Source organism: Leptosomus discolor, chromosome 12, assembly GCF_034619465.1.
Source record: "Leptosomus discolor isolate bLepDis1 chromosome 12, bLepDis1.hap2, whole genome shotgun sequence".
Lineage (NCBI taxonomy): Eukaryota > Metazoa > Chordata > Aves > Leptosomiformes > Leptosomidae > Leptosomus > Leptosomus discolor.
In genome coordinates, this window is record NC_141402.1 from 1,228,654 (window position 1) to 1,244,894 (window position 16,241).

Below are 16,241 nucleotides of genomic sequence, written 5' to 3' on the forward strand. Positions count from 1 at the left end.
ATAAGGCATGGGTGCTTTCCTGGTGCTGCCACGAGCTGGTCTCTGGCAGCTGAGTTTGTTGGTGGCTGGAGGGCAGTGACGGTGACATGGCGCTCGCTAGCAAAGCCTCAGTGTGCCACCGGCTGGGGCTGCAGATGCTCGGCAGAGATCCGAAGAGGTACTGGGTACCAGAGTCTCACTTCCCTGTATTTGACAAGCACTGATACGGTTTATAGAGAGACTCCACCCCTGGTGTACGGACAGAGGTTCCTTTGAGTGGATGGGGGACCAGTCTGCCAGTTCATAAGGGGGAAACTGAGGCACGGTCTTATGTGAGGCTGGGGTGTCCACACTGACAGAAGGTGCTGCTGTTCATACCTTGTGTCCTTCGTGGCACCTACTCAGGACAGAACAAAACATTTTTTTTCTGACAAGAAGAGCAGCTATGGGCGGCTTTCACAGCCTCCCCACCCGCCTGCCCTGAGCCGGCAGGCTGTCACTGTGTGATGGGGAGCCAGGACGCTCTCCGAGCCGCGCATCCAAGCAAAGAAGGGCTGTTCAAAACCACTGGCCACATCAGACACTCTCCGAAGGTGCTCTTAAGCATTCACTGTCCATCACTTCGACATATAACTCTTCTAGCTTTCCATGAGGGTGACGAATGACTCTGTTCTTTGTCTTTTTTCTCTTGCAGTGACATGAGATGACTTCTTTGGATAAGTTGATATATTACAGACCTGCCTTCTCCTCTGCTAGGAGGACAGTTCCTCTTATCCAAGAAAGGGATTGTGTCTAACGCTTATACCTGCCAACAGAAAAAAAAAGGGTGCTTTTCTGCGAGCTGTTGCTCTCCAGGACTCGCTGCTCCCCTGGAGACGCTGCCGCCCAGCAGAGCCCAGCCAGTTGGCCCATGCTAGTTGGGCAGCGAGGAGCTGGCCTGGCAGGATGTGGTTTACAGCCGCTGTCCCTGCCAAGGGATGCCCCATGGGCAGAGTGGCAGGAGGCAAGCGCAGGGGAACCGGGGGACTCGGCGACAGTGAGCAGGGATTGCTGTAGCCTGTGAGTTTGCTGTGGAAGGGCTGTCCTAACTAGGGCCTTGCTGCTCCTTTTTGGAAGTCAAAAGCCTTGTTTCACATTTAATCCACTCCAGGATTAAACTAGTTTAGGATTAAGGCACTGTTAGTCTGGAATAGGGGCTTTCACACTGAGAAGAGTCATTCTGCACTAACCCACAGGGAAAATCAAGAGAATGAATACAAATTAACTGTTAAAGTGAATCAAATAAATGGCAGAAATCCCTGTGCGAAGGCAGAAGGCCTGCAGTCACAATTCAATCCTGCTGTCTTTGTTGCTCAGGTAGTTTAAACCTAAATAAATTAAGGATATTCTGTCCACATAGGGTTTCAGTGCAATTTCCTTAATGCACTTCAGGGCTTCCTTTGACTAATACGAGTTGATTTCTTGGAGTAAAATGGATCTCGTAAAAGTGGTTCTGCTGTACCAGCTGCTCGCTGAACAAAGGCTGTGACAGCAGCAAGCATGCCAGCAGTCAGGTTTGAGGGACCAACCACCAGACCAGAAAAGCTGTGACCAGGTGACAGAAACCACTGAGCAAACTCACACTGTCAAGGCATAATGGGTTTAAAAACCACTGCTGGGGTAGTTTTGTCCCAGTGTACTGCGCTGGCTAACATCTATCTTCCTCGTCCGAACTTTGCAGGAGATGAGGGTATTGCCAAATGAGCTCTTCTGAACCTGACGGATGTGCAGCCATGCTTGTGCCCACCTGAGTCCCACACAAACAGCTCCCGGAGGAACGTAGACGTACAGGCAGAGCCGAAGGCGTGTGAGTGCCCACGCCAGTGCTGGTGGCTGAGCGCGCCAGATTCGGGGAAAGACCTCGTCCCATCCGGAGCAGGTGGAAGCGTCTCTCCTGTGTGATGCAGGACTGAGCTTGGTCTTTGCACACTGATTTAAGCACATGTCAAAGCTTATGTGTCGGTGCAGAGTTGTTCTTTTCCTCCTGCTCAAGAAGCAACACGAAGCCTAATCCTGGGAGAAGGTGGAGGCTGGGCTAAGTTAGGCACTGAAGGGCAAGGCGTTAATCCCCGGCGCTTTTTTTTTGCCTTTATTATTTTTTTTTTTTCCCGGTAAAGCCCCGGACTGCCAGCACTCTCCCCTCGGCCACGGAAGGACAGGCAGGGCTTGGTCCCACAAAGAGCATCCCCCAAGGGGGGGGGGGTTCCTCCAGGGCTGGACCAGCCGCCACGACGCGCCCCTCACCTCCGGCCCGGCGGCGAGTGCGGGCTCCCCCGCGGCGGCACCTCCCCGGCGGGGGGGGAACGGGGACGGGACACCGGGAGCCTCCCCCCCCCCCGCCTCCCCATAAGCCGCTTGGTGAGCCGGTGGGAGCGGCGGGGGCCGCTTCACGGCGGCGGGGGGAGGCTCCTCCCCGCTCGGCGGAAAGTTTGGGGCCGGCGGCGGAGCGTGGCCGCGGAGCTGAGCCCGGCTGGAAGCGGCGGGAGCTGAGCCGGGAGCCCGCGGAGAGGGAGCTCCCATGCTCCGGGCTGCCGGGGCAGCGGCGCGGCGCCATGGGGAACGGCAGCGCCGGGCCCCCGCTCTGCACCGGCACCGCGCTGCTGCCGCCGCCGCCGCCCCCGCCGCCCCCGCCGGCGGGCGGCCACAACATCGCCGCCCTGGTGCTGGGCATCGTCCTCATCCTGCTCATCGTCGGCGGGAACGGGTTGGTGTGTCTCAGCGTCTGCACGGAGCGGGCCCTGAAGACCACCACCAACTACTTCATCGTCAGCCTCGCCGTCGCCGACCTGCTGCTCGCCCTCCTCGTCCTGCCCCTCTACGTCTACTCCGAGGTGAGGCTGCCCCGGGGGGGGGCTGCGGGGGCACCGGTGGGACTGGGGGTTCTGGCTTTTGGACCCGGCGGTCCTGAAAGTTACAGGGCTGCGGGGTGGGATCGGCAAATGGAGGGTTAAAGCCCCTCGCCGGGTTTGTTCCCCACTTCCATGCCTCCGGTTCCGCAGTGCCGACGCCGAGCCCCTCGGGACAGCCCCTGCCCTCCTGCCCCGTCCCTTGTGCCTCCTTCACATCACCGCAGCTACTCCCTCTTAGTCTCCATCAGCATCGCTGCTGCCTGCGCTGCAAAACGGCGGCAGGACCGCGGGGGAAGGCAGCGGCAGCCGGTTTAGTGCAAGTTCATGGGCTCCTCTGTCGTCCTCCCGGGCGACTGCCGAGCTGCGATTGCACCGAGTGGAGATGCACCGGGGTGTCTGTCCCGGGCTGGGTCAGCAGCTCTGGGGAGCCCTTGCGTTGCTCAGTTCCCAGGTTGTCATCAGCAAACGGTCAGGAAGGGATAGAGGGCTCCAGTGTGTGCCTGTCTGGCGTAAGGTGAGCAGGTCTTGGTGATCAGGGAGATCGTTAGCCAGGAAACTGGTTTCTGCGTTGAGTTGAGCAGGGGAAGCTGTCTTTTTAGGGAACTAGGTGGGATCGGGTCACCCTACATCAAGGTGGCTTCCGTTAGATTGCTGCAGGTCTCCTCCTGGCAGGTTCTCTGGTTTGCCCAGGCCTGACCTGCATGGGATGGTGGTCACGGAGAGCCGCCTTGGGGACTTCGGATCAGGTTTTCTGCTCACCTCCAAAACCTGTTCACCTCTGAGACTGTGACAGCTGAGAGAAAGAAAAATAGGAGCTCCTGAGATCGAGTTGCTTTGCATCTCTCTGCCTCTCTGTAACGGGGAGATAAATGTTTATTGCCAGGGGATTGACAGCACCCTGTGATTGCAGGGGGATTTACTGGACCAGGATGAGGAGGCTCGCTGGAGCCTGCCTGATAGCACCAGCTCCCGTGGATGGAAGCACCCACGGGCCAACATGGTAAGGCTTGCACCTGGCCCTGCGGCAGCTGGGGGGGAGAAAGAGGAGTTGTCTTCTTTCCAGATGTGGGGAGAGCCAGGGTGCAGCCTTGTGCACAGGGAGCAGCCCCAGCAAGCTGTAGTCTGGGGACCGGGAGGGGGGGGTGTGTGTGAGATGAACCTTGTGTTTTCTGATAACCACATGATGTGTAAGGTGGTGGCTTAAGTGCTTCCTCAGGGGGTGAGAGGGGCTGTCCCCATGAGTGGGACCGAATGGCATTCCCATCCTTGGAGGCTAACAGGAGAGCATGCCGGCAGCGTTCAGGCCTTAGCATCCCCCCTTCTCTCCCACACCAGGGCTGCCGCTCAGCACCTGACTGGGATGGGCACATACTTTCTTAAGCAAGGAAGGCTGCGGATTACAGCTTAGGATGCTCTTAGCCTCTCTACCTGGTCCTAGGATTTTGCAGGACATTGTGACCTCCCTGGAGGCAGAGGTATTCTGGAGAGACAGGTTCATCTGGGGATCCATAAGAAGACCCAGTGAAGAACAAGATCATTAGATTTCCCTCTGAGAGGAGTCCCCCTGTGCTGTTTGGTTTTGGTGGTTTTGCTTTTCCCTCATTAACTCAGTTTTGGTGGTTAGAAACCCTCTGTCTTCATGAGTCTTCTCAGCTACTTCTTGCTAATTGAATTCCCTTTTTTTTCCTTGCTCTTTCTGTTGTCTCTTCATGCCTGCAGTTCCCCATCTGTGGGCAGACACACACGCCCATGTGCTTTCCTCTAGACTGCAGGCTTGAGTTTTGCTGGCATATGTGGAACATGGGTTAACATACTCTGGGGTACCTCTGAGAACACTTCCAATTGGGCACGAGCATTGTGGGGCTTTCCTTGGGTGCTGGACGCTCAGGCAACGGGTGTTCAGCCCTGTCTGAGCTCTAAAACCCTGGGCTGTCCAGCCTGTACCTTAGCTCTGATGATACTTGGTGTGTTCACTTCCACAGCTGTTCATAAACATCCGTTACGTGGTGTCATTCTTCCATGTCTCTGCACCCAGGGTGTTAAACAACAGGGGATGGAGGTGGCGTATGACAGACTTGTCTTTCCCTCCAACTCCTGCAACAAGGCAGGCTTTCAGAGGCCTAGAGACCTGCGCTCCTCCCGCTCAGCGGTCCCAGGGCGGGCGTGGGAAGTACCGCACAGGTACGGCGAGGAAGGCAGCACCGTGCAGGGATCGCAGCCTCCTCGAGCGGGCGGTGGGGTTTTGGAACGTAGGGCAGCTGAGGCTGGTGCCTGTGTTGTAGCAGTCCCCGTTTCGCGCCTGGAAGTTCCTCTGTGGGCTTGGAGCCCATAGTGTCCATGTTCTTTTTTAATGATCTATATTTGGTGCAGGATTTGCAGCTCATTTTGTTCTGAAATACGCTAAGGAAAAGTGAGAGTAGCCATTGAGCCAGTGCCAGGGGACAGAATTTTTGTGGTGGTTTTTTTTTTTTTTTTCTTTTTTTGGAGGCAAAAGCAAAAACTGCAGATCCGAATCAGATGCTCAGAGGGGCAGCACAGGGTAAAGCGATCGCTACTGTTTAAAACCAGCTTGGTTTCAACTTGCCTGCTGAACCATTGCATGGAGCCACTGAATATGCGGCGTGGACAGCCCCGAATGTTCAGTTCGACCTTTATTCCCGGTGTGAGTTTTTCTGTTTGGTGGTTGTTGTTAACTTCAGTACAGCTCCTGACAGAGTAAAGGTGGACTTTGAGGGCTTATGGGAACACTTGAAAACCAGCTGAGAGGGTGGTTTTTTGCTTCTTGTCTAGTAGGAACAGAACAATAAACGCTGACCACTTCTTTCATTCAGCTGGAGAAGCTTGGTCACCTTGTGCTATTTTCCTGTGAGATGGCTTCTTGTGTTAGGTTTTTGGAGACATCCCTCCCGATCAAGGCTTTTGTTTCTTGTACTGTTACCATTTCACAGTCACTGCAGTCTCTACAGAGCTTGGCAGAAGGGCAGGGAAATGGGGCCATCTAACGCAAACCTCCTCCGGTCCCGTCCTCACATGTGCAGCTTGCGGGAGAAGCACCACGGTGGTGCGATGGCTTTCTGGTAGTGAGCGGAAGATGGTGTCTGTTACTTCTGGCCAGTTGTGGTCCTGTTGCACGAGGCTCCCTCACCAATAGAAAAATTGACAGCCCTCAGCTGAGAGAACTTACTTGAGAAATAGGCCAGCGTTGTAGGAAATGGCTTGCCCTGACCTGGAGCCGTGTGGCTCTCTCCAGGCGTGCAGGAAAGCCTGTAGACCGTCTCCCCACAGACCAGCCTCCTCTGGGGGAGATGAATGTCTTCCCCCGAGTCCTGCCCTGTCGTAAATCTCTCTCTAGCATTCACTGTGCACTGCTGGGAGTTCTTCAGGCTGTATTTCTTTCCTCATTAATTTGTCCTGTCGGATTTACCTGTCTCAGCAGCTCAAATTAACACTTGGCGCCTTAATAAGAAAGAGCGTTAAAACTGATGTGATGAAGCCGGTCTTCCATAAATCCAGATGTTGCTGTCGTTTGTGGGTTCTGATCCTCCACAACCTGATGTAACCAAGAAGCACTCTGTGGATGGGAAGGGAAGAAACATCAGCTTTCCGCTGGCTTGAAGCATCTGTTTCCAAACTGAACGGTTCCTGAGACTCTGAACTGGATTCCTGGCAGGGCAGCATTTACAGCCAGTTTCTCTTTTGCAGAAATACACCACCTTTAAAGAAAACCAGATGACCTTCTGTACCCTGATCATTCCTCACTGGTTTTGGAGTGCCAGTCTGGATGGAGGTGGATTAGTGCTGTTTGTCGTGTAGCTGCCACACAGGGGTGACTGAGCCAACGTGCAGGTTTCAGTACGTACACAGGCAGTCACGTGCCAAATCACCGTGCGGTGATGCAGATGTGCCCAGCGCTTTCCACTGAACTTGTTCAAACACAGAATAAAGAGGTGTTCTGGAGCTTGCCAGTTGTTAATTACCACACAGCAGGCTGCCCTGAGATGCAGAAGGCTCTTCTCTTCCAACTTGCTTGAGAATCTCAGATCTTAGCAGCGTGACAGGGAGAGGTAAAAACCCATGGGGAAGGTAGACCTCTCTTCTGCAGCAGCTTTGTCTTTCCGAGGAGAGTGCGAAGAGCTCTCTTAGTAATCCAGTGCCAGTAAGGCAAGGATGATGGGAAGCAAGGGGGCAGGAGGTGACCTGGGGCATCCCAGGGATCCGTGACAATTCCCCAGGAGCAAAGCCCTGCTTTTGTGTGAAGGGAGGCCAGGAGAAGATACCAGAGTCTGCCTGGAGCATGGATAGCACTGACAATGGGGGTTATTGCTGCCTTGAGACAGCGAGGACACATGAGGAAGCAGAGCTAGGAGGTGCTGTGGAGGTCCTGCAGGCATCTTTAGGCTCTGAGTGACTTTGCCCACTAGAAACCCGCAGGGAGGGAGCTGCGTGGCTCCAAAGGCTCGTCTTGGCGTTTAACTGCTTCCTTCGCCCGAGGACTCTGACGATGGCAGGAGCCACAGCAGCAGTTCGTACAGTCCTCGTTGGCTGGAGGCATCCCCAGCACTTAGGGCAGGCTCCAGCGTGAGCAACTTGCCCTCTCGCGCCCTGCTGCAGCGCGTACCTCCTCCCTGCCTCGCTCTGCCCGGCGGGCCTCTGCTCAGCTCTCTCCTTAATCCCGCCGAGCGCCTGCGCCGCCGAGGGCTCTGCCAGGAGCGCGGCAGAGCCGGCGAGGCAGGGTTATGTAAACGGCTTTGCCGCTAAGATCTGGGTAATTGATTACGGAAAGGAGGAAACCGTTTTAGCAGATCTGCGTGTTCACCCGCCTCCTCCTACAGCCCGGGGAAGGCGAGTCTTTCCATCAGGTCCTCGCAGCGATAGGGCAGCCAGCACAAACTGCACGAGCTGTGTTCTTGGTGGGGCTGGTGCTGCTCTGCATAAAACTTCCAGGGTGTCAGTGTACCGCTGGTACAGAAATACCTGGGGTTTGCAGCACGTCGTGTGCCTGCGATGCAGCTCTTCTGATGAGAGGCCTGACCTCTACCCTCCTCCAAAATGTCTGTGAACACGTGTCGTCCTTTTTGCAGAAGTATTCAAGATTAGTCTTTCTGGAATCTGAAAGCTCTAGTGGAAATAGATGTTCTCCTACGCCTGGCAGATGTCTGAGCCAGTCTCTGCACAAAACACTGGGGAGGTGATACAGCAATTACAAGCCGGTGCTAAGGATTTTATTTTCCGTGACCAATAATGGAGGGAAGGTGTCTTTGAATTTTGGGCCCTCCTAATGTTTCAGGTGGATGACCAGACTTGCTTTGATTTCTGAAAAACCTTGACTTCAATGATTTAAGTCAAGAAAGGATGTTAGAGCAGACGTGAGGCCACGTTTGTCTTGCATCCCACTCCCTCTCCTTCCTCTCCCCTTGCAGGTTGTGTTGTGTCTTCTGGAGAATGCAGCAGTCGTCACGGCTCACGAAAAAGGCCCAGAGTCAGCTTCTTGTGGGCATTTGGACAATTCTTTGACTCTGATGCTGGACTTTGCCCACTTGCCGGGATTATTACTCTTCTGATCGGTGTCATAACCTCAGCGGGCCAGGGCTCTTCGGATTAGCTCTTTCAGCCTCTCCACGCTATGTGCCTGAGCCGTGGCCTCGCTGAGGGCCGGCGGGCGCTTGTTCAGAAATTTGGCTGGGCATCTCCTAACTCAGCTGCAGGCTGCTGTTGCCTGGGTATCTTGTTTCAGATGCCACCACCACCAAAGACCAAAGGATTGCTTTGGGCGCTGTGCTTCTTAGTGAGCCCGTGTGCAGGGCTGGCAAGAGAGGCCGGTGTGTGGTGCTGCGCAGAAGCAGGTGGCCGGACTGAGACAAGAGCTGTTTTCATAGGAAATAAGGAAGTTTCAAGGAAATAAGACTAAAACCTTTGGCTCTGTCCTGGCTCAGGGGCGCTGGTGGTGTAATAGCTCTTCTGGCATCAGGCTTGTTTGCAAGTGGGCAGATTCTTTCTTACAAATCAACTGTGCTTAGGAATAGGGACACCAAAATGACCCGACTAGGAGGGCAGCTTGCAAGGGTGTTCGACTTGAGTCCGCCTCCCGCCACCCACCACCCTATAAAATCCTTTCGATAACATCTTTGTAAGAAGCAGTTGGAGCTGTTCCTCCTCTGCTCGTAGTGGTTGATCAGAACCTAAACGCCATTTGTAGTGGGATACTGGATTCTTGTAAGAGCCCGCGGTGGCTGCGTGTGAATTCCCCGGCATTGCCGACCTCGGTCAGCTAAACAGCAGCTCTGGGATGCCGCTTTGAGAGGGGTTTGGCTTGTGTCCGGAGCACCAGTCATTACCACCTTCCTGTAAACCCTCCTTGGCTGCCACGACGCGCCCGGCTCAGGACAGAGCGTGACCCTCCCGGCCCAGATAGTTTTCCACCTTCTTCCAAGCAGTGAGGCCTGGAGGTTTCCAGCGCGGTGGTGAACGTGCCTCTCCTCGGCCATTCAAGGCTCAGCCTACACTCTTGCCAGAGCTGTGCCGAGCACGCTGCCAGGCTTAGGAAGGAGGTAGCAGGTAGGCTGGCCTCAGGGGCTGTGTTGGCAGCTTTGCTTTGTGTTGGTAAGAGACGGCTCGCCTACAGAGCGCCTGTTGTGGGCCGCCAGCTGGCGGCCTCTTCCCAGCAGCGGCACTGCTGGTCCTGTGTCGCTGGCGGAAAACAAGGGGCCTCGTGCTGAAAGAGCAGAGAGGGCAAAGAAGCCGATGGAAGCGGAGCTGCTCTGGAGCAAGTCCTTAAAGGCGGCTTGAGCTGTTTGTGATCCCAAAGCCTTACACTGTGTACCTTGGTGGGCTAAGCTTCTGCAGCCTCCTGTAATTAGGCACCGCTTAATCACATGACCCAGCAAAGCCAGCTATGCCTCTAATCCAAAGTCACTCACCCATCGGAGAGGTTCTTGGCCCATTTTGCTAAGGAGGGCGGGTGAGAAGCACTGTGTAACGGGAAATCCTCTCCCAGCGCTTTCCCCAGAGTCAGAGTCTTGGGGGTTGGTGGGGAAAGGGAAGGGTTTGTAGCATTTTCTGAGTGCCCAGCTTGAATCTCACGGCAAAGCCTGTGTCCTCTGAAGGTGCTGCAGCCTGAGAGCTCTTGTCCTTTTCAGAATCAGTTAGTTCCCCAAAATCACAAACAGGTTTTGAAAACTGTGGCCCAGAATCAAATTTGCTCTCTCATAATCTAACTGAACTTGTCAAGATCCCAGTGAGCTTGGCAAAAATTTGAGGGTTTGTTTTTTCTGATTCAGCTCCCAAATTGAGTTTGGGGTGGCTGATCTGTGCTGGAGAAAAGGCTGAATGAAGCATTCAGGTCTGAATCCAGCCCTCCCCTGGCTGTCCAGGCTACCTCTCAAGGAGATGGCTATATAAAAATAGCCAAACAGTTTCTCCAGAGTCTACTTTGGCTTTACAGCGCCACGAATGATAATCCTGTGCATGACATCATTACTGCCCGATATTAATCCTTGCAGAGCTGCCTGCCCCCTGTTCCTGGCAGGGGCAGGGGCTTCTGCGCCTGCCCAGCGTTACGTGGGGAGAGTTACCCACCCACGTGGCTCCGGTTTTTGTGCGGGGATGAAGAAAACCAGAACCTGATGTTTCGTGTCTGGACTTGACCAAATCCGCAGCCGCTTCCTGAGCCCTGCACGAGGTGCAGCTGTACGAGCACTGGCGGTTACTACGGGTTTGCTTTGGAGAGGGACCGGAGAGCGGCTGTGGAGGAGGAGTGGAAGTGCCAGGCTCACCCCTGAAGTGCCTCCGGTTTGCTCTGCAGCCTCGGCCGCGTTACCCGCGTGCTGGGAGGTGACACCCTCTTCCCTGGGTGCCTTTCTTTTGGGTTACTTCGACCCAACTAAAGCCCTCTCCCTACTTCTCCTGGTTTAGAACCAAATACAGCGACAGCCTAACCATTTCTCTTCTCGGCTTCATCCCATCGCTCCTCCCTTTGCGCTGGCACACGGGTTGAACTCTCTCCCCACCCTTGGCTCCTCCGCTGTCCCCGTGCCAGGCACTTCGCCCGCCCGCCGAAGATGCCAAATTGCTTTTCCTGGCTCCCCGCTCCCACGTCTTACCAACCGCCTCTCCAGCGCGGTCCGTATTTCTCTGGTCCCGAACTGCTTCGTCCGGAGCTCCTCCAGGGACGCGGCGGCAGGGCCGTGCTCCTCGGCTCAGGCTGTGTCGGAGCTGGGGGTGCCTCGTGCTAGTGAGGAGAGAGCGGGGGGGCTTCGGGGGTTCGACTACCCGTTGCCATCGCAGAGGATCTGTACGGCAGGGACTATTTCTGTGCGTCCCATTTGGTATTGTTCTTGAGTAATGCACGTAATACTGATACACATGATATGGATAAACATACATGTCTATAAAATAGATGAAAGTCCCTGGGACTTCTGTATATATATATATATGTATACAAATAATTTTTATATAGCACATTATATGTAGATAAAATATAGTGTCATATATATTTATATTACATGTAGTGATATATATCTTATAGTACTATTTATTAGATATAATGTGTATTTTTATAATAATAAAGAGTATACATAGAGTATATATAGTGTTCGATATTTTGCAAAGTCCCAGGGGCATTTTATATTTATATTTATTTGTATACAATCTAATTTTTAATAATCAATATGACTTTACATCTATTTTATATGTGCATATATTACCTATATAGAAATATATGGATGAATTCTATATAATGTATAAAATGTTACATATTGCATTGATATAGAATATATATTACAGAAAAACATTTCAAAGCCCCTATATATACACAATATGCATACCTGGTTACAACAGTATGTATTTTATATACAGCAATATGTAATAGGTAGCTTATTAGTACAGTACAGTACGCGATACATCATTTAATCCATGTGTGTATTCTGTATAATCCACGCAGAATACATATAGCGAGAGACACTCTGTACGTCTGGGGCTTTGCGAAGGGGCTGCACCGTCCGGCCGTGCTGTGCCCTCCCCGCCAGCGCTGCGGTCGCACCAGCACCGTCCTTCATCCCCAAGACGCAGCGCTGGGGCGAGGCTGGTGCCGCCGGCGCTGCGGGGAGGGCACAGGCCAGGCCCGGCCCGCACTGCTGCCCAGCTCCCGCCCTGGGATCCGACGTGCCCGCCATGAGGACAGCCAGAGCCCTGGAAGTGCCTTTAGCTCCTGTTTCAGCCGTAGCGGGGCTGCACCGGGGTGATGCTGGGGGGGAACAGCACCACCTCGAAATACGATTTGTCTGAACCTCCGGGGAGGAGGAACCTTTGACTGGCAAGTGAAATACTTGCTCTATTCCAACAAAAAACCCCAAAACAAACAAACAAACAAAGACCCTCAGACATTTCAGCCCAGTCTCTCAGGAGAGCTCGTACATTTCTGGCTGAGCTTGTCCCATTCCAGTCCAGACAACCTCCCCCGTTGCCTGCCAGCACTGCCGCCTGGTGCCCCGCTCCTCACAGAAACAGCCTGCGGGCCCAAGGCATCGATACAACAGCTACAAGAGGCCCCGTTTGTGGTTCCTGGAACTGGGTGGTTTTCACAAGAATTCGCTCTGGAGGCAGCGCTGGCAGAGCAGCCACCGTGGTGGGGCTGCGGAGCTGATGCGGGGCACCGAGGGAGCCTTTCTTCCTCCCAACTGCTCAGCTAGGACGGACGGGTTCGGCTTGAGCTGAGCAGGGTTTCCAGCCCTCCTTCTGTCAGGGAAAGCCAAAGAGGCACCCTCTCTTGTGGTACTAAAGCTAGGGGTTTTATACAAATTCTGTTTATGGTCTTGTCCTAGAGGCAGGTCCTGGTGCGAGGAAAGGAAGTGCCATTCCTTTCAGCAGCTTTGGGTGCAGGAGGGTCTGGACGAGTGTCAGTGCCATACGCTGAAGAAGGGTTTAACGAATCCTGACTGATTTCTGTGCGCCTTGAGCTTTTCCTTCCATTCCCATCTTCCAACAGCCAGGTTCACAGCACGCTGCCGAGCAAACGTTCCTGTTCCACCAGCTGGTATTGATAAACCACAAACCCTTGGGCATTTTCTGCCTTTGTTGGTTTTTTTCCGAGGATTATTTGGGATGCAGTAAGGTAGATTTTTAACTGATATATTTCGCATACCGGAGCCGACACTTCCAAGTAATACAGACCAATGACACACGTCTGGTCACGTCCTCGCGCTGGCAGCACTTCTGCTTTGCCCTGGGTGCCTGCAACTGTAGAGAGAGCGAAGAAGAGATTATTTCTGACTGGCCTGGACGTGCTGGCCTGGTGCTTAGTGTGACAGACTGACCCACTTGGGAGACACACGGAAACTATTGCCATCACCTGCAAAGAGGACGTTGGAGCAGTTTGGACATGAAAAAAGGAAGAGGAGCTTTGTGCTCTGTCACTTGTTGAAGAGCCTCTCCCTCCTTCCTCAGTGACTGGCAGCCAGCAGGGCTGCACAGAGAGTGCTTAGCCCTGCACCACCGGGGAGATGTGGGGTGGCGAGGTTGATGAGTTTGGGGGTTTTGAGCCTGCTGGCGGTCGCTGCACCAGCTGCTTTGCTGAAGGGGAGCGTGGTGCCACGGGCAGGACTGCTCGGCTTCGGGCTGCTTGTTTGGAGGAGCACACGAGCGGCCGAGGTGCCCAGGCAGGGAGTCGTTTCGTGCCGTTCTACAGGCAGGGGGACGTGGCATCTGCTGACCCCCGGGGTCTTTTCAGTTCCAGGGCGGCGTGTGGTCCCTCAGCACGGTGCTGTGCGATGCCCTGATGACCATGGACGTGATGCTGTGCACGGCCTCCATCTTCAACCTCTGTGCTATCAGCGTGGATCGGTAAGTACCTTCCTCCTCCTCGTGCCAGAGGAGGGAGCATCAAGCTGGTTCCACACGCGCCCTTGCAAGGGAGGCCGGATCCTGTTCTCCCCTGAGGAGGGTGTTCTGCCCCACCATCCTCCCCCATCACCAGCTTGGTGCCCCACCAGTACCCTCGTGGTGGCCAAGCTGAAAGCCCACTTGTGTGATGAGGCCCGAGCTGTCCCTTTGGGTGCTTTTGCAGGGGTGGGGGGAGGCTGGTTGTAGCCCAGGCCTTGTCCGTGTCGGTAAGTTAGTGGGGGGGAAGGACAGTGACAAACAGCTTTGGGACCACTCGCTTGTGTTACCAGTGGTGACAGCACCGGGCCAGGACTGACTCACCCGGGGCTGTATTGGCAGGTTCATCGCTGTTTCAGTCCCACTGAACTACAACCGGCGACAGATCGACCTGCGGCAGTTGATCCTTATATCCACCACCTGGATATTCGCCTTTGCTGTAGCATCCCCCGTCATTTTTGGCCTCAACAACGTCCCAAACCGGGACCCCAGCTTGTGTCAGCTGGAGGATGACAACTACATCGTGTACTCCTCCATCTGCTCCTTCTTCATCCCTTGCCCCGTCATGCTGGTGCTGTACTGCGCCATGTTCCAAGGACTCAAGCGTTGGGAAGAAGCCAGGAAGGCCAAGCTGAGAGGCAGCATCTACGGGGCCAACAGGAAGCTGTACCACCCCTCGACCTTTATGGAGAGACAGCAGACCGGCCTGGAGCCACAGGAGTGCAACCCTTACGCCCGCTCGGACCACCCCGGGGACTATGGGGTGAACAATGGGATCCAGACTGTCTCCTACCCACACCTCAAGTACCCACACCCCGGGCACAGTCGGAAGCGGGCCAAGATCAACGGCCGGGAGCGGAAGGCCATGCGGGTGCTGCCTGTCGTCGTCGGTGAGTGGCAGTCGGTGACGGCTGGGGCAGGGTGGGACGCGTGCTGCGCTGTCCCGCAGCAGGGCTCGGCCCGGCAGGACTCGTTTGAACCTGGCGACGCGCACGCGCGCTTTGCCGAGCCCCTGCCAGGAGCCGGCACGGGGGCAGCGACGAGAGGCGTCGCGCTCAGAGCCGTGCTTCCTCCCTGCTGGAGAAGGTGAGGGTGAGCTAAAAGCCACCTCCCTCTTGTGCCACCTCCCCAGTGCCACGTCGTTGGTCCTTCTCCCTCTGCGTCACGCGGGGACTCGTTTTAACACCCACCCTCCCCTCGTCCCTGTGGAACCGCCTGGTGGTGGCTTACGACCTGCCGTACCCATCTCGCGTTGTGCGGGGGCTGTTTATCCCGTGAACGTCTCGGGACCCCTCTGAGCCGGAGCCGTGCCAACAGACGCCACCCCTGGGGAGGAACGTCTGTGCAGTGTTTCTGATCCTGCCTTTCCTTCAAGGCAAACCTGGCTCTTGGCGTCTTAAACACGAATCCAAAACTCACGCGTAGCTTTGACTTCCCTTCATCGACATTTCGGACAAGAAAGCCGCCCTAAATTTGTTGGTCTGGGCGTAGTCGCAGCTCTACGTGGCAGCACATCTGCCGCTTTTTCCCTCAGCGCCCTGAGCTGTCCCCACTCGTGCTTGGCCCAGGCTGCGTTTGTTGAACTAAACCCTTTTTAACATTCACATCATTCCTCTCTCTAATGTCCTTCCGGCAGGTGCTTTCCTCTTCTGCTGGACACCTTTTTTTGTGGTCCACATCACCAGGGCGCTCTGCAAGGCCTGCACCATCCCCGCCCAAGTCACCAGCACTGTCACTTGGCTGGGTTACGTCAACAGTGCTCTCAACCCCATCATTTACACCGTTTTCAACGCAGAGTTCAGGAACTTCTTCCGCAAAGTCTTGCACCTCTTCTGCTGAGCCCACCGGACGTGGCGGGGAGAAGGAGCGACCAGGCTACTTTTTGTATAGTTCATTAAAGATCTATTTCTGCCTAAGGTCTGCTGTCTTTGTTGGGGCAGGGGAAGGAGCAGAGGTGGCAGCTGAAGGATGCTGCTTCCCCGCTCTTTGTAATAGGGAGTTCCAGGTGAGTACGGGTGCCTGCAGCTCGGCGACCGCAGGCGTGGCCACTCTTTTTTAACACTGGGTGCTTCATGTAAGCGGCAGGAGCCGCCACAGGCCAGCAGGGCTGCTTCTAGAACAGCTCTTGCTTTGGACCGTGAGGACAAACGAAGCTCGTGAGCGCAGAGCAAAATCAAGGACACCGGGACACAGCGAGTGTCTGCCAGAGCCGGGCGGCCTCGGCCACGGCAAAGACGCCCCCGGGGGTGCAGGAAAGGGCAAGTGCAGCGCCTCATCCCTCAGAAGGGGCTCGGGGCAGAGCTTTAGCCTGGCACAGGCTGAGGAGGGTCATAAATGCCATTTGTTTTGCATCAGTTCACTCAAGCCCGGCTGTCCTGCAGCAGGGCCCTACGTGCTGCTCGAGCTGCCTTCAGCTGGCTCTGGGCCTGTTGCGGACTCTGCTGGCTGCTGGGGTGGCCTTACAGGAGGCTGGGGCGGGGGGGAAGGCTGGTGAGCTCATTG

The 16,241-nt window shown here is 55.1% G+C and overlaps 1 protein-coding gene across 1 annotated transcript; it reads left to right on the forward strand.

Annotated features, from left to right (window-relative positions):
* Positions 1–2,570: 2,570 nt before the first annotated feature.
* DRD4 (dopamine receptor D4) lies at positions 2,571–15,578 on the forward strand. Its single transcript, XM_086472233.1, has 4 exons — positions 2,571–2,849; positions 13,591–13,703; positions 14,082–14,629; positions 15,376–15,578. Exons 1-4 carry the CDS (start codon positions 2,571–2,573, stop codon positions 15,576–15,578), a joined length of 1,143 nt encoding a protein of 380 aa, XP_086328359.1.
* Positions 15,579–16,241: the final 663 nt, after the last annotated feature.